General features: G+C 39.4%; 2 protein-coding genes and 1 long non-coding RNA gene across 6 annotated transcripts; 1 reads left to right on the top strand and 2 right to left on the bottom strand.

The window, feature by feature from the left end:
- Positions 1 to 11: 11 nt before the first annotated feature.
- Positions 12 to 4315, bottom strand: LOC118559268. Of its 2 annotated transcripts, XR_004928736.1 has the most exons (7): positions 3792 to 4315; positions 2764 to 2851; positions 2525 to 2634; positions 2208 to 2243; positions 2055 to 2132; positions 1857 to 1961; positions 12 to 166 (listed from the first exon to the last, which is right to left on the bottom strand). It is a non-coding gene; the product is annotated as an uncharacterized LOC118559268 (long non-coding RNA). The 2 variants fall into 2 exon arrangements; XR_004928735.1 differs by lacking the exon at positions 2764 to 2851 and having other exon boundaries at positions 3792 to 4306.
- A 3270-nt stretch (positions 4316 to 7585) lies between these two features.
- Positions 7586 to 11565, bottom strand: mnx2b (motor neuron and pancreas homeobox 2b). Its single transcript, XM_012874384.3, has 3 exons — positions 10817 to 11565; positions 9694 to 9854; positions 7586 to 8678 (listed from the first exon to the last, which is right to left on the bottom strand). The coding sequence occupies exons 1-3, from the start codon at positions 11247 to 11249 to the stop codon at positions 8229 to 8231; spliced, it is 1044 nt and encodes a 347-aa protein (XP_012729838.2). The 5' UTR covers positions 11250 to 11565; the 3' UTR covers positions 7586 to 8228.
- Positions 11566 to 14393: 2828 nt separating this feature from the next.
- Positions 14394 to 20820, top strand: LOC110368198. Of its 3 annotated transcripts, none has more exons than XM_036129954.1 (3): positions 14394 to 14541; positions 16425 to 16542; positions 17026 to 20820. In XM_036129954.1, exons 2-3 carry the CDS (start codon positions 16456 to 16458, stop codon positions 19027 to 19029), a joined length of 2091 nt encoding a protein of 696 aa, XP_035985847.1. In that variant the 5' UTR covers positions 14394 to 14541; positions 16425 to 16455; the 3' UTR covers positions 19030 to 20820. The 3 variants fall into 3 exon arrangements, with proteins under 3 accessions (XP_035985847.1, XP_035985849.1, XP_035985848.1); XM_036129956.1 differs by having other exon boundaries at positions 14394 to 15443; XM_036129955.1 differs by having other exon boundaries at positions 14394 to 16542.
- The last annotated feature ends 526 nt before the right edge of the window (positions 20821 to 21346 follow it).

Below are 21346 nucleotides of genomic sequence, written 5' to 3'. Positions count from 1 at the left end.
AAGCACATCAGTTTAATGTGTTATTCATTTATTTAATTTGTTTACTGAAATTCTTGGACTAGAGCCAGTTTTGGGGCCCTGTCTGTAGGTATGTTGCTATCAGCGAGTCTGCTGGATTTTGACCAGTTGTTGCTGCACCATCTTTTCCTGTTCATCGTCTCCTCCACTGTGGAAGAGATTAAATTGATTTTAGCTTTTGCAGTTTCCACTAAGCAGCCTCCATATCATAGGTGAGACAAATTAGTGTTGGGTTATTCCTTTGTTAAACAACACAACACAAAAAGAAACACACAAACTATACCAATCATATCCTGATGACTCACTTGCATCACCACCGTACTTTATTCACACACTATGCTCACAGTTTTTGCACACATGTTTTTTCCCCCCTTCTAAACACGCCTACACACACTGTAAAAAAAAAAACAGTCAAAATTACAGTAAAATACCAGCAGCTGTGGTTGCCAGGAATGTACCGTTAAAAAAAGGGGCATCCGTATAAGACAAAACGGTCCATTGTTTTGGTGACGTTAAATCTTACAGCTAAAAACATTTTTTTTCACTGTGAATCACTGTAGAAAAAATAAATACTATAAACCCTTGAACTGTAATGTCCTGTGAAAAAAATAGCCCTTTCCATAGATTTTTACATTTATCTGAGTGGCTTAGGTTCTTCTGAGTGAGCTCTGTAGATATGCTGGTGGCAACAGTAGCTCAGCCAACACCTTCTGTGTTTTCTGTCCTCCAAACCCCCAGTCGATGGCGTCAGATGGCAGCTCACACTGAGTCTGGTTCTGCTGGAGGTTTCTTCCTGTTGAAAGGGAGTTTTTCCTCTCCACTGTCGCTATATGCTTGCTCAGTGGGATAGATTGCAAGTCGGTGGCTCGATGCAATCTACTGGGATCCCTTAGTTGTTAACCTAACTAATTGTAGTGAAACTGTATTAGACTTAATTGTTCTGGAATAACTTGATTATTTGGAATGAAGGGACTTTAAAAATGGAATCTGGATCACTGAATTACATTGACTTTGTGTAAAGTGCCCCGAGACAATATTTGTTGTAAAAGGGCACTATATGATTAAAGTGAATGTAATTAGTCAAACTTAATTTTCAACAACAAAATGAGATTTCAATGCAAATGTATTCAGTTTTAGTTTGGTGAAATTATTTTTTCAAAACAATGCAATTAATTTCAAATTAGATAAATACATATTTGCTTCCTTTATTGTATGGAACTACTCATCTGGACAAATACCCTGATAGACCTGGATTAATGGTTGCATTTTCTGCCAAACTATTTTGAACAAACCATTGGTTACCTCTTATTGAATCTCTGCTTGTGGACTTGACTGAAGTCAAACATACTTCATACTTTTTAGTGATTGAAGTAGATTTGTGCTGATGTATCAGTTCAATCTTGGTATTGGGCAAAACTCAATGTTGGAACATTGGTAGTGTATAGGAAGGACAAAACTTGGAACATCCCTAGTTTGTAATTGTATGCACTATTGGAAACTTAATTTAATAGCTAAGTGAATAAGCAAGTATCTAATTTAGATGCGAAGCCCTTTATGATGTGATATTTTTGAATTTTTCTCTTTAGGCTGAGGTTTATCCAGACTACTTAGGTTTAGGAAAGTGTTAACTTTTCAACTATGAAAGATATTGAACTGTTAGTGTCAAAAAGGTAAACACAAATACATCTACCAAAAAAAAAAAAAACGGTATACCAAAATGTAGCTGTGTGAAACTGAACCACAGAGGCTAAAATGCATAGAATACATTTCACAAATCAAATGACTACGGTCCCTTTGTAAAACATTAAAAGCCAAGCAGCCATAATACTGAAACATACCGCAAAATGTCCTGCCAAGGTTTGATTCCGTCTTTAGTGGGTAATCTTCTTGACACTGGTTTGCTTCTCATTCTCTTCATTCTGATGATGTTCACAACAACACAGCTGTAGGGCAAAAAGACAAAATTAATTTTTTGGAAAGTCGTTAGAAAAGATAAGGAAAAAATTATACCACTTGAAATCTCACCATGTACTTACAATGCTGAAGTCCTTGAGAATTAATTTCTTGACGTTGTTTAAACTTGGGGGTTTGAAAATGTCAGGAACACCAACTTTCTGTTCAAAACAAAAAACAAAATAGGATTCAGGCGGCTGACAAATTAATAATATATCAGAAATATATTCACTAACCTTGAAAAGATATGCAGGTCTTAGCTGTGTCACCACCTTAAAACCGAAAAAAAAAAAAAAAAAAAAAAAAACACTGAGAAACTATCTTAGGTGTGTCGACCTCACATGGTTTTGTAGAAGCATCAGAGCCATGGTACCTAAACTGCTTGATGTGTTGATTCAGAGTAGAATAAGTTAACCATTTCTTTTTATTTATGAAATATTTAAGATAAAGTGCCCCATCGTAAGCTAAAACTTCCTCAAAGATATCATGACCAAGACATGGTGGCAAGCCTGGCATACAAACATGGAAGTATTTCAAAGAATTGAATACTGACCCAAACTTTACTCCATCAACGTCTGTTGTATTGTTGATTAGCAGATGGTTCACAGCAGAGTTGTAGTTTTCTCTGGTACGCCGTGGTCCACACACATTTGGATCAGTACCCTGAAATTCAGATTTGGTAATCAGGCGATACCTGCAGAAGTACTTGGAGGAACTTAAGTTTTCAGAGAAGCCACCAATACAGTGAGAACCCAGATTATCTCCAGCAATACAAAATAATGTTCGTTTTACTTTTGTTTCATCTGGTCCAGCAATCCCATTGTCTGATAGTAATTCTGAAAAGACCTTGGCATGACCAAAATCTGTGAAATCCTTCTCCCTGCAAAGTAATACAAGGGACATGTGGTCCGAATCTGAACCGACATGAAGTGGCAAATTTGCCAAAGATACATACACAAATCTTGTGCTTTGTTCTTGCAGAGCCCAAAGGGTTAACAACCTCAAAGGCTTCCTGGTAAAGTATTAGCTTGAGACGTGACAGGTTTTGACTAAAGAACTCATTAGACCTAAATAACTTACCATCACTCATGTCACACAGAACATCAGAAGGAGACTCAGTAGAGGGCTCCTCTGATTTCTGTATCAAATCAGACTTTAACAAAAATTTTGAGTAAACTTGCGTCACTTTTAAAAGATGACACACTGATGCAGTCACTAATGATTGACACTCAGAATCTCCATATAAAATCACTAACTGTGACATATGGGAAGTAAAAGATGACTTCACCTTAAAGGTACTTGTGCATCCTTTGACTGGACAAGTAACCACATGACCTTTTACAAAATGGCTCTTCAGATGAGCTATTAGCTCTTTAGCATCTTGGCTCTGGTGTTGGCACATATTCATTGCACTTTTAAAAGAGGTAACTTGCCTAAAAACCGTAATATTGGTAGGGCCAGTGTGTCTTTGATAAAAATGTAGCCTTAAGTGCTCCATACCTAAAAAACGTTTGCTTGTAGTCAGTTTTATTGCACTTAAAAACACAACATGACTCATTACAATGAAGCTTGCAGTGAAGCACATAGCCCCTTGATGACTGCACCACCTTGCCACAGAAATTACACCTCAACATGTCGTCCACTTAGCCAACTTCACACACACTCAGAGCAATAAATTCTTAAAAAATAAATGCTCGGTCAAAACTGTACTGGTGGGTTTTCAATAAAGCTGATAAGATAGTCAACAGACCTGGCAAGCTTCAGGAAACAATTAAATTAGAACGGCGTCTAAAACACCCAAAAAAGACGGATGTACTCACCTCACGTATTTGTTTTAGGCAGTCCAGGGGAAGAAAACGTCAGAAAACTAAAATATTTTTGCGGCGCAACAGCGGTGGCATGAGGTCAGAAGCTGCGTGGTGGTGAAATGATGGCGGCTGTCTCTTCTTCCGGGCAAACGAGCAAGCTGCGCACAGCTTAGCAGCGCGACACCCTATTGGTGGAAACGCTCAGTAAGGTCGCTAATTGGATAACAGCTTTGAAAAAGAGGAGGGAAAATATGTTTTTCTTTGAGCGCTCTGCAATGGCGTACCGCGCACGTGACGTCACCATCTCATGAGCAACGCCCCTTGCCGCTAAGGTAGGGCAAACAGTGTCACAGTAAAAGACTTGTAATGTGATTTCAAATAGTAAAAACAGCTGTTCAGCTGTAAATCAGCAACCATCACACCAACTCTAGATTTAAAATGGACACACCAAAGGCGACATGAGACATAAAAGAGCAGGGGAAACAATGTTAAGTCAGAATTGTGTGGAAATGGGGCTGTTGTCATTGGAATCTGCATATTCAGTGCCTGCCCGAGGCAGAAGCAAACTTAGCATCTGCTTAAGATCCAAGGGCTACAAGAGGGTCCCCAAGAGCAATAATTGTTTTTTATTTTTTTTGCATGCACACACAATTTTTATCTCAGTGTAGTAATTAAGATTTATGATAACAGAGTGCATATTTTGACATTATCTTTGATCATGTAGAAATTATAACTTCTCATGAAAAAAAAAGGTCTTAGGGGCCCTCAAGTAGGTGTGCATTCTGCATTGGTAATATTAGCTTGCAATGAATATCAAAACTTCTATAGCACAAATAAAAGACAAGTAGACAAAACGTTATCTACATTTACAGTTTTAAGAACTCATATTCTTTTTTTTTTCTTAACAGTGTCCTGTCCGGCAATGTGGCAATAAGAATTGTTGTCTTAATGCCAAAAAGAGCTCAACAGATTTTACTTTCACTTGATTTATGTATGTAAATAGTTTTATTATAATTCATGCAAGGAGTTTTTCAAGTTATATGGACACTACAGTGAGTAAGTAGAAGAGCAAATAAAATGAAGAAAAGGTGAAAGAAAGAGGAGATAAAAGGGAGAAAATAATAGAACGCTTTCAGTCTGCTTAATCACCTGCAAAGAGAGATGTAACAAGAACTTTCTTCAATCATACTCTATTTTTTCATTTTTCTTTAAAAATGAAACAGAAAATTAAGAAGCATTACAAAGGGTGCAATTTGTTTATTTGAATATCTTGTCATTAGCGGAGATTAAATGTTTTCTATAACAAAGGTCAATTTCTTTTTTTGTCTTTTAGCGTTTTTACAAAATTGCACTTTTGGCATTTTTACAATGGACTATATTTTAAACCATTTGCTTCTTTAAAATTAAAGTTTGTGCTTGCTTCACAATCAACAAGTATTTCCTGTAAATTCTAATGTGCAAAACTCAATAACCTGTGATTTTATCCAAATAATGTCGTAAAAATTAATGTTTTTGGACATTTTTGTCTGTACGACAATTTCTTTTAAAATGTATGCATATTTATTAATTTTCACAGCGAATCACTGTGAGTTTTATATTTTCTTAGCGTAATATTCAGTGTTTTCTCCAGTCACTTGATTAATCATTATTTAATGTATTTATTAAAGTAAAAGACCGCTTTTGGTTTCACGGTCTTTTACTGTTGCTCTTTGACGGTGTTTTGCTGTATATTTTACTGACTTTTTTTACAGTGCATGTTATTCGCTTTATTGCCCGTCCAACACTTTATTTTCAATATTGGGGACGTGCTATGAATAATATCCCGTGGTAGAAGTAATTTAATATTTAATTCTATTGAATTAAAAAAATAATCCGAGGCAGAAATCAAAGGATTTCATTTCAGAATAATTTCTCTATGAAATGCAAGCCAAATGCATGACTGTTGCAGAACGCATCCAGTTGCAAACAGGAATACAGGGTGAAAACTTCCCATTAGGACAGCTGGACTGTTTCTGGTTTAATCAGATTTACAGCAATAGATTTTAGGCGCAAACTCAAGAAAATTTGCAATCATTTTACATGTCTGGATTTTGTCTTTTTCTTTGCCAGAGGAGGCATGAATGCATTTAATCTTACAGTAAAAGCAGGTGATTGTGGTAAAGCCTGGGCTAAAAACGACCGCTCATCACATGCTGATCTGCTCCTTAATCACACGGGTGCCCAGTAAAACACCCAGCCGTAGCTGAGCGCACTCAGTGTGCTGCTGCTGTTTATGAAAATGGCCCCATGTGACCGCTCACCATCAGGCTTTTGATTGCTTGACTTCCGATTCATTAGTTTAATTATTTGGCTATCAGTAAACACCACTGAGTAATTAATACCCATTAGCTAAACTAAAGAAAGGCGGGAAAATGAGGATCTACCAAACAAAAATAAACTACTAAAATGATAATGAGCAGGAAACTACCAAATGACAGAAACAAGAATCTACAGATAAACAAATAAATAAACAATACCAAAGAAGTGCAAAACATAAACAGACTGCAGGATCCACAGGAACCTAAAACTACCTAAACCTTCATTATTTTTACAAGTTGCTTTTAAAATGACAAACAAACCTCAACAGAACACATATTGTAATTTGGTGAAAATGACTGTAAATCAGGGTTGTCTAAAGAGCTGCCTGAGGGCTATTTGAGGCCCCTGGACTGATTTTGTGGGGCTCCCGACAGGAATCCAAGAATTGTACAAATTCTGCCTCCCAGCACAGGTGGTTGATGCAGATGGAGACTTTTAATCTTTAATTAGTGCCAAATTATTACCAATATATTAAAATCTTCTCACAATGTAAAATGTTAGGTCTGTTGAATTGTCTATTTACAACCATGTGTTTTGCATTACCACAATTTACATATCCCATTTCTACAAACAACCCGACTATTGTATTTGTCTTATCAAAATACTGAATGCCTAATTTATTGTTCAGCAGTTTAAAAAACTTTTGGTTTAAAAAAATATAGGTGGGGGGTGTGGGGGCAATATGTTTGGTCACCACTGCTGTAAATACTATCTATACTGGGGTGATAAATAATAATAAATGTTAACATTGATTCCATTATTCATAACAGGGAGGACTCAATAAAAAAGATGCTTTATGGATTTTGGGTGATTTCATCTAGAATATGAAGGGGGGTGATTGAATGGCATACTGATATTATTTAACATAACCCTAATCTGCAGCATTCCCATATCTAGGAAATTAGCTTTAGATGTTTTGGCCTTTGGGACATGGTGCATTTCACTGCTGGAAGCAGATGAGTACAATGCATTGATGAACAATTAATAACAGGCATGCTAAGGCATTCAAAAAATTACATTACTGACTATAAACAGCGAGGCGAAAAAGCTCCCCATGCTGCCACAACAGAACCGTTGCTTTCGTTGCAAGTCATCCCCCGATTCTAAAGCAGACCATCGGATGCAGATGCTCCTGCCGCAGCGTTTTGCGAATTTCTCTTTCGACACAACAGACTTAAAAGTTTTCTGTCAAGTCTGTTTTACCTGTTATTGTTTTGGCTTCAAAGAGTGGACATTTCTAACTGGGGAGGCTGAATTAAGAGCTCACCTTTTTCCAATCCCTTCAAACTCTTTCTGTTCTGGCCTAATTATAGATTAAGTCTGAGTGGTAAATATAATTGGGTACTATATTACCATTATTGTTTTGTTGCTGTGAACTATTATGCCTTTCTTGTCACAGATGAATAACTACTGTCAAATGACTGAAAAAAAAATGCTGTATGTTGCTTTCACTTTTTTTTATTTCACAGTTGCACCACAGACAAGTTTGACATAAATACATTTCTAATTAATCTTTGCAATCATTCAAATAAGTTAAGTCTATTCACTTGCATGTAAACAACAAGAATGGATTCAGGAACTTCAGCAATGGCAGAACTACAGTGATATTTACACAAAAGCAAATGCAACACGCGTGATGTTCATGTCGCAGCACCATGCAACCTGTTCAGTTTCATGAATCCTGCACCCGGGACAAGTTGTTCATCCTCAGGTTCTCTTTGCATCCTTCAGTTATAAAAAACAAAAAAAATACAGTGTGTTTGCAGGCTGGAGCTCCAGCTGTCAACAGGTGAAACAAACAGGATGTCGCCAAACAATTACTGAAAGATCTTCTGGGTGATAGCAAATTTTTTTTTTCTGCATGCTGCAAGATTTACAGTACGTAAAGGGATTTAATTCAAATCGTTTGAAACCCATGAATTAGTTCATGTCCAGGATGTGCCGCGTGAACCAAAGAAAGTGTCTCTCTATGAAGATGGAAACAGACACATTTCAGATTTTGGAAATTGTCTTTTGAAGCAAACACAAACAGATGCTTTTTGGGGGGGTCAAATCTCTTGGTGAAATCTCTCTGCAACATTCAAGGTCTGCTCACAATCCTGCTCCGATCTTCCGGTCTCCCCCTCCTACCTGCACCCCCTCCAGCTCGTCGTCAGAGAACGGGCTGAGGGAGTCGTACCCAAGCTTGCTGCTGTGCTGCAAGTAGTCCGTGGACCGTGACATTCCCACTTTGTTGCTCACGGTGATACGATACCCATGCTGGCTTCCCTCCTCCTCCTCCTCCTCCTCCTCATCGTCTTCTTCTCCATCCTCTTCATCTACCTCCTCTTCCTCCTCCCCTTCCTCTACATCCTCCAGCCCATACTCAACCCGCCTGCCGTCCACATTTAAAGCCCGTCTGGTCTCGTCTGATTTGTCTTTGGCCGCTTTTCCTCCACCTCTCAGCCGCTCTGCCTCCACCTGGCCGGAGGCGGAGGCCTGCTCCTTGGCTTTCCTGCTGCGTTTCCACTTCATCCTCCGGTTCTGAAACCAAATCTTGACCTGCCGGGGGAATGGCACATGGTAGATGTTTTCAATACAGCTGAACAATGGTCCAAAATTTGTTTTGGTGGATTCTCATGTCCATGTATTTTATTATTTAGATCTGTATGACAGCAGTTGTTCTTAGATTTGTTAAATTTCATTTTAAAAACATCACTGTGTCTGAAATTTCAAGAAGAAGAATTATATTTCTTTTTGACCCCCTCCATTTGGATCAAATCTCCTTTGGATGAAAGGAGAATTCAAAATAATGCAAAATGGATTTGGGTAAGAAAAATATCAATGCAAAAGCAGCACGGGATGAAAATTCTTGACATCGTTGTAGATTTGGGAAAACATGCAACCGTCTTTTCTCACGTATTAATTAAGCCTGTAGCACAATCAGAAGATATTCAAGCTTCCCTAAATAAATAAGGCAGGATAGTTTTAGAGTAGTATCTGTGTAATATGATTGATTTTGGCTTTGTAAAGTGCCTCGAGATGACATGTTTCATGAATTGGCTCTATATAAATAAAATTGAATTGAATTGAATAGGAAACCACAGACACTGTGGGGTTCCAACACTTTGTGAGGCGTGAATCACCTGAAGATTAATCTTTGTTTTTACCATGTATAAAGCAACATGTTTGTGTGGCTTATTTAACACTATTTTTAAGCCTGTGTAATACCTTTACCAAAGGTTTAGGGGAAAAATCAATATCTTAACCCAGCAGCTGCTGACTTGTTCTTGTTAAGGCTCTAAATGAGTTAGATTTTACAATTATTCTTTCTCCAGACAGTGTACAAAGGTTTGGACCAATCACTGCACAATATGGATGTAGCATGTTTTTTTTTTTTTTTAACAGGGCGATACAGATGTGCATTATGTGAAAGTCTAGGACTTTTGAAAATAAGTCACAAAAAAAATCAATAATAACAACAAGAAGGAAAAAGATGGAATGGGGGCCTTTTCACTCTGGAGAGCTGATTTTGAGGAAATCAGGTCCCTCAGTGGGCAAACTGATGCTGTCTTACCTGCGTCTCGGTCAGCATCAGGGAGGTGGCCACCTCAAAGCGCTTGGGTCTGGACAGGTATTTGTTCAGCTTGAACTGGTTTTCCAGCTCCAGGAGCTGCTGACTGGTGAAGGCCGTACGAGGCCTGCGACATTTCCCCAATAGGCCGGACTGAGGGCCCGCTGGAAGAGGAAAATCAGTTATCAATCAAATGTCTACTTGTTATTGGCCTCCAGAGTTGTAAATAACCTTGGTATGAGACGTATTTGAAGTTTGTTAGCGAATTTTGATTAATTCACATCGTTAAATATATGAAATGTTTGGTCAAAAGCAGCCAGCGCTTTTAATTATAAAACACCAAGGACACTGAAAGTTCACTCTGATGCTGCGGGTGGGAACAGGGACACATATGCCAGCACTCTGTGGCCATCATTAACTATAATAGCTTCACTGCAGTTTATTGTTGACGGGGGGACGCAGCAGAAGCGGGCGCAGGGGCCATAAAAACGCAGGCATGCCATTAACTTAATGAAAATTCAATGAAGGCTTTTGGGGTTTTATTGATGAACTACAGTGCGTATTAGGTGTTTGTTTATAGTTACTTCGTCGCACAAAGACAATTTCCATCTTGTTGGCGTTTATAGAGAAATAAATGAGACAAAATTAAAAATATGACACAAGGATAAGCAGTAAAAAGGGGACGCACTGAACTGCGAGAGACGATGTAGGGCTAACAAACTCTCCGGCTCCATACTCTGGATGCAAGACGATACACATATCACTTTTTTTTTCAAGTAGGGGAAAATAAAAACGAGTGGATAAACCGTTTAAAAGTTTAAAAATAAAAGTCTGTCCTGCTATCTGATTTGCTAACATTTCAATTAAAGGATGGTGCAGCTTTGGAAAGATTGAAAGGAAAAAAAATTCAAACGCTTTCAGTTTAATAATAATAATAATAATAATAATAATAATAATAATAATAATAATAATAATAATAATATTTAAAAAAAACTCTCCATGTCGTCAATCATTCTAAGCAATTAAAACAAGACATTTTCTTGGAACCTCGTTTTGTTTGTTTGATTTCTTTAGTTTAATATTTGGTTCGTGCGCTTTCGAAATAATCCCATTTGCTCATACTCACAGGTGTAATCTGGCATCCGCGGCATCATAATCCCGGCTCGGATCCAGTGTTCCAGGGGCAGAGATCCAGCCATGGCAGCCGCCTTCAGGTGCTCCGGGTAGCTCTGGGTCAGATGCGTGAAGCCGGTGTATGCGAAAGCTGGATGCTGGCCTCCCAGAGCGCTCAGCGGATACATCGGCGCGGGGTACATACCGGGAATGGCGCCCTGTGTCAGGGAAGCCAGGCCTGGGTGCTGGAGGTTCAGGACGCTCGGTTTGGGGATCATTCCGGTCTGCAGGTGTGCACCCCGCGGGGATGGGGTGTCGGAGCGGCGGCAGGAGACCGGGCTGCCCGCGGGGCTGTCGCTGCTCAGACCCGGGGAGAGATCACGACCGCCGCGGTGGGTCTCATCGGCGAGGAGGGCGTCGATTCTGAAGTTTTTAGACTTTTCCATGCCGTCCTTAACGAGCGGTGAAACTTTGAAGCTTTGAAGAAAAAGAGAGAAAAAAAAAAGCTGGGAAGGTGCGCACCTGTGCCGCGCGTCAGCACGCAGACAGCGAAACCACTGCAGTTGCGGTCTTTTCTTTATTAAATAAAAAGCTGAAAACAAATTCTGCTGCAAAACATTTACCAACAAGTTATCACTGTTGCAACGCTATTTTATGCCATCCCTTCTTCTTAAGCGCACCTCCACGTTTCGCTCTGCACCATTAAAACTACAAACGTCTGCGCCAGTCCGCATGCCGCCCCTCTCCACTGAGGGCCGGAGTGAGCTGGGATTGGCTGGAAGCGGAGCTGCTCTGACGGGCCTCTAATCAGCTAATTACTCGCTCGTTTCTCCCCCCCAGAAAGCATTCAGAGTGAGGTAATGTTCAACCCTTGTCCCGCCTGCAAACACCTTCAACTGTATTGAAGCGCGGGGGGGTTACATTAGAAGATTGGGCGCACCTATCTTCAGCCCTTGTCTAAGTGCAAGTGTGTAGGACTACTCTCCCGAGATTGCAGCGACTCCCGCAAAGACAAGGTGCTGCGGAAATCCTCCTCTGCATCAAATTCAGTTAAACTGCCGTGAAACTGCTCAGAAAACAATCTGTCCATCATTTAAGTTTTTAATATGAACGCCTCGCCTCATCTCATACCAAGGGCATACCATTTCCATTAAGGTTTACGATCAAGAATTGCACACAAACCGCATACAACTGTAATGACTTGGCAGAGGAGGCTATAAGTTAATTGGCACCCCTGCTTAATGTGGACTAATGTCATTTTAAGACTGAAAAAGTCAAAGGGCGTCAGCTACGGAGGAGACTCGCGCCATCCTTGCTGGGGAAATTATAATGAATATTAGAAGATGATGACGGCCTTTACTGCCTTTATTGTTTCATGGTGCCTCAAAAAGATATGTTCATCAAACTTCCCTGTAGCACCACAATATCTACCGCAAACCCCTACAGGCTGCTTTAACAAATGTGACATTGTTTTACCTTTTGTGTTTTTAATCAGTTTGCATGAGTAAGATACGGAAATGTAAAAAAAAATAAATAGATGATTTCCTAGAATAGAATTTATTTCTTATGTGCGGTGTGCATATATTAAACAAAGAGCTGTTGACAGGGCAGTTTTTCTAGATGAGTAAGGGATGGATTTCAAAACAAAGCTATTTTTTTAGAGGCGGTAAAATGGGGGACAATAAGCTCCGCTCAGTTCAAGCAACAAATCTAAAAACTAAAATTGGTTCTGCTGGTGTGAACACATCAATCCAGTCAGATTAAGTGCAAGCATGGTGACTTTTTGACCTGCAGAAAAACTGATTGTTGCTACTCCATCCGTTCTCTCTCCTCCTCCACCTGCATGGCTCCAGCCCTCTTCTCCCTATCAGGCAGATTACAAACGGCCCCCCTTCACTGCTATAGAGGTAATTTGCTCCATGGGAACCAGGGCCGCTCCCTGTTTGTCGCTTACAGTTTCCTCTATGAGAAGCCTCTTTTCCCTGCTTTTTATGCGCTGAGGGTAATTCAACTAGCTGGGTCTGAGGTAAATCCGTCTGACAGAGAAATACAAATTGGATCCGCTTGTTGAGACTGTGCCTGCCTCCGCTGTCTCTGCGTGTAGCCCATGGACGAATGTGTTGGTACCTCTGGTATAAATGTAAAACAAAAAGAAAAGAAAAAGAAACAATCTTAAAATTAATTGATATTTTAGGAAACTTCATACATTCCTGCCCGCACAGTTTAGTTTCGGGGGCAGCTTCCTTTGCCAAATTAATTTTGTCCAGTGCCACAAAGTTGCACCAGTCATGGTTTTGGATTGTGTTGTGCTGTGTCCTCTCTCCAGAAGGTGCAGGACTAGAGCTGCCTGACATTTATCAACTAATCTACCTCAAGATACTTAAGGAGTACTCTGGCAATCCTTTGGGTGCCTGATGGTCAATCAATGCCTGACCAAGCCACCTGGACTGGCTGCTCTACCAGCTGCTCCTGTTACCAGGTTCCTCCTCTGAGCCAGGTGCTCACCGTCTCCTCTGGATACATCATCAGCCTCCTTGGCTCCGTTCCCCTCAAACCACTCGGCCTGCCAGCTCTCCAGCCTGACCACCAGTACTTCCCACAACCCTCATCCTCTGGAGCATGGCAAGCAACTTTTCCCCTTTCAGAGCAGCCATGGCCAGAGACGGTAAGAAAAATCCAACATATATTTCGTAACATCATCACACTCTCCTGTAGTAATCTTTGCCGTCTCTCTTCCAGGTACCCAACCAGCCAGTTGTTTCTGCTACAATCAAGCTAAAATTATTCACAAGGGTCAGAAACATGACTGCACCACCATTTTAAGAAGCAAGATATAGTATTAGGTATTTTTGCTCCATAATTACAATAGAAAAATATCAAACATTTTACAAAAAGAGAATAAATTTATTTTCTTGACTTACATGTTTATGTAAGTTTTCAGTTTTCAGTTTTCAAACTGAATGCTTTTTTTTTTATTTTCAGCATTATGCTGCACATAATGTTTCATCAAATACTCATAATAATGTTTTTGCCTTCAACATCATAGCTGAAAGCATAACCACTGTAGCTTCATGAAGGACGCAGCACTGCTCTGGACACTGTGACTTATCCTCTTCCTTATTGCTGCACCGCGATGAAAAGCAGAGGGAGTGATGTGACTGATCAGTTCAGCAAAAACCTCTCAGATGTCCATCACGCACATACTGAGCAGTTAAATTTGCTTCTGATGATGTTTACAGGTGAATTTTGGGCAAAGACGGAAACATCAGAAAAATAGGTTATTATAGGAATCGGTTTCCGGTGCGGTTCAGTTTCACTTTTGACACTGACCTGACATCTGCAGCTTTTTTCCTTCCTCTATTACATGCCGTTACACGCTCGTGCCCTTTTGAACTTTTTTTTTTCCAGAGGCCTAAAAAGTCACCGCTCACACCCTTTTCACAATAAGAGGACAATTGGTTCAAAGGAGCCGCCAGCCGTCGACTACAATGCCGGTTTATCGACGAGTTATGTGTCAGTAAACGTAGCGGCCAACGGGAGTTTACTGAAACATTAAAGAGCTTATCTACGGAGCCCCTCTGGTGACATGGAAAAAAATTTTTTTTTACACGATGTTAAAGCGTGGCCACGCCTTACTAAGGCGTGGCCACGCTTTAGTACGGCGTGGTCACGCATTACGAATACTCATACCATACGTTCAAACTGCACAGCCATATTAGGCAGTTTCAGAGAAGAAAGGTAATTGTGTGCTAATTAGAAAGTATCGTGTTTTGTGAGCAATTCATGCAGTGGAATCTGTGTTTTTTATTCGTTTTAGACCGATTCAATTAGAAGGGGTCATTGTTATTTAAGGAAACGCGTGTTTTAGCACATTGTGGCGTCGAGTCTAACACCAGTTGTGGACTTGTGAAGGTGCCTACACATTGTGCGCGAATGTGTCTGGTCGAGCACAGGATTTCCATATGAGCGGGTTGCGACACTGGAGCTACGTGACGCTTTGCAAACTCAGTGAGGCCACAGAGGTAAACCCTTGTGACGCATAACGCGCGATTAACAGCCGTCAAAGCGGGTTGTGAGGCGAGCGGCGGCACGCAAATGTGGCGAATCTGTCGCTGATATGTAGTAGGCACCTTAAGAGCAAACACATGTACACAAAATGAAAAACCACAACTTCACAAAGCAACGAATCAGGTGCACACACAATGACAGGCGAACATTAAGAGATGTTCCTTTCCGTACAGCGGGGTTGTCACGGTATTAAGTTTTCTGACCCACACGCAGAGCACAAACACACACAGGAAAACGGGTTAACAGGTTTATTTAGGTTAGGGGACGGTGTGAGCGCAGCAGGGCCGGAGACAGAGCCCGAGGGACCGGAGCCGTGGATGGCTGGATCTGACGCACTATCTGCGGGAGAGATCAGAGAATTAGAGCGGGGCAAGAGGAAAACGACGATCAGCTGATCGCGATCTTGCCGTGCGCGTAGAGCGGACTGAAACCCGGGGGAATTGAGGGATCCAGGGATGACGCGAGCCAGAGGGCTTGACTTGAGACGCCACCGGTCAAACTGCAGTCATCTGCGGTAGAAAGAGGAAAAAAAGGCAGCAGACAGAGGCCTGACTGGCGCTGTCCTCACAAAGGTTAAGCCGGATCATTAGAATGAATAGCAAGGAGTGTGTGTGTGTGTGTGTGTGTGTGTGTGAGAGAGAGAAAGAGAGAGAGTGAGAGACATTATTTTGTCAACTCATTTTATTAAAACATTGATTTTGTTATGTATGTCCCTTAGGCTAGGTTTATTTATTTATATAGCACTTTTCCTGTGCGAAATAACTCTGCTTTGTGCTACCGATGTATGAAAAGTGCTTTATAAAAACAGTGTAATTAATTCATTCATTCATTTGCTTATAAAAGCCATATCACGCGAGAGAGGATAATGTAGGTTACTGTGACATAATTACAGCTGTGACGACATTACAGTAGGCTACAACACCACTCTCTTATGTAAGATATTGCTTTACTGTTGTGAATTAGTCAAAAATCAAATTAGCAATAAGCCTACATTTAGGCCTGTGCATAATAAAATGATGACAAACTTTATACTGTGAACTTGTTCAAAACTCTTTATCCTCATACAAACCTATATCATACAGTCATCCTCAAAATAATATCCCCCAGAAAAAATTTGATTCAGAATTACTATTCAGAATTTAACCTGAATTTAACAAAAACTAATAAATAAAAATGCACTAAATTATAATTTAGTGAAATAAGATAATGCCGTGCCATGAACAGTGGACCTGTCAACAGGTGTAGAAGTCTTTTTGAACATTTGATTGCAGTGATTCTATCAAAGTGCACCTCAACAAAATGTTAGCTTCAGATCCCCATTGGGCTTGTTTACTTGTTTAATTTGTGTGTTTCTTTTTAATATGTCTTTTAAACAAAATTCCGAATCAATGTCATGGTTTTAAGATAATTTTTATTTTTTATTACTTTTGTTAATTTTAACTTATTTCACTGACTTCTATTTTTTTCCTTCTTTAATTAAAGGGTTTGAGTTATTTGAAGGACAACTATCTAGCCATGGGATGTGACAACTCTAATCTTGTGTTTTGTTTTAGACGCATTTGGGCTGTATACGTACACTACAAGATGGAGAGACAAAAGGACCCCTTGTTGGTGTTTCTGCAAGACCGTGGAACAAATGAAGAAGTCTTAAGGAAACTTCAAAATGATAAGGTATTTCTATAAAAATATTAGGTGTCATCTACACAGTCTCAAATACATTTACAGTAGCAGCCCCATGAAATATGGGAAAGTGTTCCAAAACATTTAACATGGAATGTAACGAACGAATGCAGTGAGAGATTAGTAAAATGTTTGTATTATGCATTGCATGTGATAGATACACCTACCTGTGGATTACCTCTTAATTAAAATATATAAATAAAAATAGCATATAATGATCATACTAGTTTAAGCCATCAATGCTGCTCAATGATTTTATTGTAAACATAGTCTTAGAGATAGTTACATACACAGAGAAAAGTGCATAGTTTTTTTCTGGATTATTAACCTGGGGTTTCCTTACACATTTTAAATGTAAGGTGCAAATATATAATTTTTTAAATAGGGTGGAAAAATAAAATTTTCAAAATGTATTCCTGATTTTGTCACTAAGGAAGATTTACAAATGATTATTTTCTGGTTTTGAATTTGCAGATTGATTCTTCTGTCATTACACTGATGTCAGATGAAGATCTGGCAACGTACATCCCACATTATGGAGACAGATTAGCAGCTGTCGCATTCTGTCGCATGAATCACCGCCAAGAATCAGCAGAATCCAACAGAAAGGAGCTACTTGAAAAAATAAGAGAAAAGTGCTGTGCTCCAGGTAGTAAGGCAGTTAAAAGAATGCACACTTTCGAGAGACTGAGAGGAAATAAAAATGAAAAGAAAACTGCAAAGAGGGTAGAACTTGGGTGGATGAATTTCAATGAGAAAGAAAATAGCTTCAAACAGGTACGGAGTGTAAAAGGGGGAGGTACCCGGCATATCAGTGTGGACAGGCAAGCAAAAGTAAGTGACATCCAAGAAATGGCAGAGTCCCTGTTTTTCCCAAATGGTGTCTGCAGGTCTTTGAATCTGGCAGATCATGTTTGCAGTATCCATGACTTTGCACAAAATGAAATGGATCCAGATGTTACAGTTGAGGATCTTTATGAAAAAACCAAAGTGAAGCTACTCAGATTGTACCTCTGTACCAAGAGGAATGTTAAAGACGCAAAAAGTGTTTCCAATAGTCAACAGTTGACAACCCTGGAAGTTGTGGAAGACTGCCCCCACAATGGTAAAGAAGATCAAGGATCAGACCAAGAAGTCATAATTGACTTATCTTTACTGCCAGACTCAGATGTGTTTGACCTCATGAATCCACAATCTGAAATACTGATCATTGAAGAACCACCCAATGTAGCGATTGACAACAAAGTTGAGGATGAAATTGTAGTGTATGAGGAAATGGAACAAGACCAAGCAGTCCTTGAAGTCACAACAGAGTGTACAAGAACTGATCAAGCAGAAGGCAGAGTCATCGATATAGCACAAAGTTTGCCTGAAGTCCATGACGCACAAATGCAGTGTGTCACCTATAGTGATGATGAAGTAACTGTTGGTATGCCATTTAGTGATTCAGCTGATTTAGATGACACTCTGCCATGGGAGCAGTCAAAGCCAATGATTGTTATTGTGGTGCAACGTGGTAACTGTCTTTCTGACCTCTTAGCTGCTTTTCTTGACCCAGATATAATGAACAAAGAAGTCCACATTAAGAGGAAACTTCCTAATGGAGAGCTGGAACAGGGTGAAGGCTCAGGGGTAGTGCGTGACTGCCTGTCAGAATTCTGGGGAGAATTCTACAGCAAATGCACATTAGGTGCAAATGTGAAGACACCTTTCCTCAGGCACGAGTATCAGGTTGAGGAATGGCAAGCAATTGCAAGAATCCTAGTAACAGGTTGGATAACTGTCAGATATTTCCCACTCCTTCTCCCACTACCATTCTTGGAAGAAACCTTGTATGGAACCATTTACAGCAGTGTGACAGAGAGCTTCTTGCAATATGTTTCAAAAGAAGAGCGGGAAACCCTTGAGCTTGCACTGAATTGCTTTGAAGCTGTTGACAAAGATGACCTTGTTGATGTGCTGGATGCACATGATTGCCACCAGCGTGCCACCAAAGACAACATTGCTAGACTAGTGTCACAATTAGGGCACAAGACCTTAATCCAGACACCAATGTTTGTTATTAAAAGCTGGAAGCCCATCTTAAAAATCCTGAAAGATACTTTGTTTCCACACAAGCTTGTGGAAATAACGGAGGAACGGATCCCAACCCCAAAACGTGTTAAGCAGCTTCTGAAATTTCCAGAAGAGATGACAGCCATTCAAAACAATGTGGCCAGACATCTGAAGAGGTACATCGGGGAATGTGACAAAGGCTTGTTAGAGGCTTTTCTGCGTTTCTGCACAGGGGCAGATATTCTCTTTGGGCAAAACATCACTGTTCAGTTCATAGAGACGACTAAATTCCAGTGTCGACCTCAAGCTCATACCTGTGGGTGTCTACTGATGTTGCCTGTGAACTATCAGAACTACCCAGACCTCCGCACTGATTTTGACCTTGTTCTCAGAAGTGGAGTCTGGGTAATGGACATTATCTAAAAACTGATGGTTCATTGAATGTGAAGGAACAGCTCTCAAATGAACAACTACCATATCAAGTGCTGCTTAAAATCTGGCACCCCAGAACAGTAAAGCAATTCTATATTTTGTTGGATATTTCTGTTAAATGAGGAGTACAAAATTGTTCTTGTTAATCACACGTTGCCAATGTTAAATAGGTAATGCATTCTGAATAAATAAACAATAGTTGCTCTTTTGCATTCTGTTAACAATTCAAGTCAGTTTTTGTAAGAGAAATGTTGCAAAGTGGGAATTCTCTTTGGTTTAGATCTACTTTAAAACAATACAGTTTAAAGAATAACAAACTATTGTTCTAGCAGTTAATAACATATGATTTATATATGACATTATTTTATTTTCTCAAGACTGCTTTTCTGCTGTCATGTTCACTTAAAAATAAACTTTTTTTGAGTATGATTTGTGTATTCATCCCATTCTAATAAAGTAGTTGCTGTTTTGATAACAGATTCAATACAAATCTTAGTATCTTAAAACTTAACAGAAAGATAGCATCTGCTGCTGGTCTATAATGGTTTAGGCCCTCCTTACCCACCCAACTCCTAGGTCATCAGGATGTGGTCTTTTATAAGTTCTCAGGGTCAAAATCAGACATGGAGAAGCTGTGTTCAGCCTTTATGCTCCCCATGTCTGGAGCAAACTCCCAGAAAGCCTCAGATCAGCTGAAACACTCAGCTGATTTAAATCCAAGTTAAAGACCCACCTCTTCTCAGTTGCCTTTCCATTGTTTTTATTCAGGAATGTTTCTTTTAAGATAAGTCATTAATTTCTTGTTTTTAATCTCAAATCATTCTTTTAACTGTTTTATTCTCTGATTTTTCCTGCACCCTGCTGTAATTATTTTAACGTTTTATGACTGACTTGTCTAACATGGAATGTGATATAAAACTAAACTTACTTTAAATGAATACATACTAATATATACATACTATAGTAATACATACATTACAAACACACAAACCAGTTTCACAATGAACGGCAACTGAGTTGGATATTCTGTGGCAATGTCTTTTTTGATGAGAAACAAAAAATTCCAATTGTCTAGCTGATTTGAACAAACAAAATTTCCTGTGAAATAATGACATCCTAAGCAAATTATGATACAATATGTTTTTATGTTATAATAACTTGAGTTACTTAGACCCATGAAATGTATACAAGTAATGTATTCATGTAATGACATGTAGACCCATTCAGATTTTCCAGGCAAGTTAATCAAAAACAATCGAATGTAGAACCTCCCGTATTCTAAGGTAAAATTCTTGAGCTTGTGGTATGTCTGTGGGGAATGTAAGGCCTGACTCTGACATGATCACATTACAGAGGTCAAACACATCTTCGTCACAAGGAACGGTTGACAGGAACTTGCATAACTGTTTAAAAGCATTAAGATTGTTGTGTGGAACAACAAAATCTTCACATTCCCACAGGTGTGGTGCAGTATACATCAGGTCAGGGATGCCACTGGGTACATTGGTATTCTTTGTTGGCCTGATACGGTGACTGTTCCACACAGCCTTGATGTTATCCAACTGTTCCTGACAGAAAAAAAAAAGATATAGATTCATTTCAGTTTCATTACTTTTGCTTGCTTTTATTAAGAAGGTTGCTAAGAAAGTAACCAGTTACTCTATTGTGGACTTTAGGAGAAGGGGCCAGGAGGCATGCAAAAGTCACAGTGCACAGTTTATTACTGCATTATGTTGCAGTGCATATGTGCACAGCAACATATTAAAATGTTTTTTAAGAAAAGACAGACATTAACCAACGTTGGTCACAGGACACAGAGTTTTCATTTCTCGGTTTTTTGTTCATAAGGCTGCTCCTTTTTGGTTTGCGGTATTATATCAGAGTAACACACATTAATAAAGAGACAGCATAACTGTTTGCATTCAGAATTCAAAGTAGATATGAGGAAGTAGATTCCCCTGAAATAAATCCAAAAATGTGAAATCTAGAAATTGTCCACTTTCAGATTTTATTAGCTTTCTTTGAGGTTCCTGGTGTTTCGTAAATTAAAAGAATCTCACTTATTTGTCAGCTTATTACAAATGAAATCAAAGACGCAGGTGATCCGTGTCTTTCAGCACCCTGGACAGTACCTTTTTTGTTGTGTAGGTGTTCTATTTAGCTATTATTATCACCATTCTTTTACTATTATTGTTTATTATTTTATGTGGATGTCAAATTAAGTTTCTTTCCATCTGTGAGATATTTTGGATATGAGCTGCATACAATAGTAACTCATGACTGTTACCTGACTGAGCACAGTGCGCGC

The sequence above is a fragment of the Fundulus heteroclitus genome, unplaced genomic scaffold (genome assembly GCF_011125445.2).
Source record: "Fundulus heteroclitus isolate FHET01 unplaced genomic scaffold, MU-UCD_Fhet_4.1 scaffold_258, whole genome shotgun sequence".
Classification (NCBI taxonomy): Eukaryota; Metazoa; Chordata; class Actinopteri; order Cyprinodontiformes; family Fundulidae; genus Fundulus; species Fundulus heteroclitus.
Note: the sequence above shows the minus strand (reverse complement) of the source record. Positions and strands in the feature narration are given on the sequence as shown.

Bases quoted from the DNA above. Each gene is read 5' to 3' on its own strand.
- LOC110368198 (XM_036129955.1), top strand. From the start codon at position 16,387: ATGGGATGTGACAACTCTAATCTTGTGTTTTGTTTTAGACGCATTTGG. The intron at 16,543-17,025 runs GTATTTCTATAA...TTGAATTTGCAG, and splicing joins GGAAACTTCAAAATGATAAG to ATTGATTCTTCTGTCATTAC.
- mnx2b (XM_012874384.3), bottom strand. From the start codon at position 11,249: ATGGAAAAGTCTAAAAACTTCAGAATCGACGCCCTCCTCGCCGATGAG. The intron at 9,855-10,816 runs GTGAGTATGAGC...TTCCTCTTCCAG, and splicing joins GCGGATGCCAGATTACACCT to CGGGCCCTCAGTCCGGCCTA. The intron at 8,679-9,693 runs GTAAGACAGCAT...TTCCCCCGGCAG, and splicing joins TGATGCTGACCGAGACGCAG to GTCAAGATTTGGTTTCAGAA.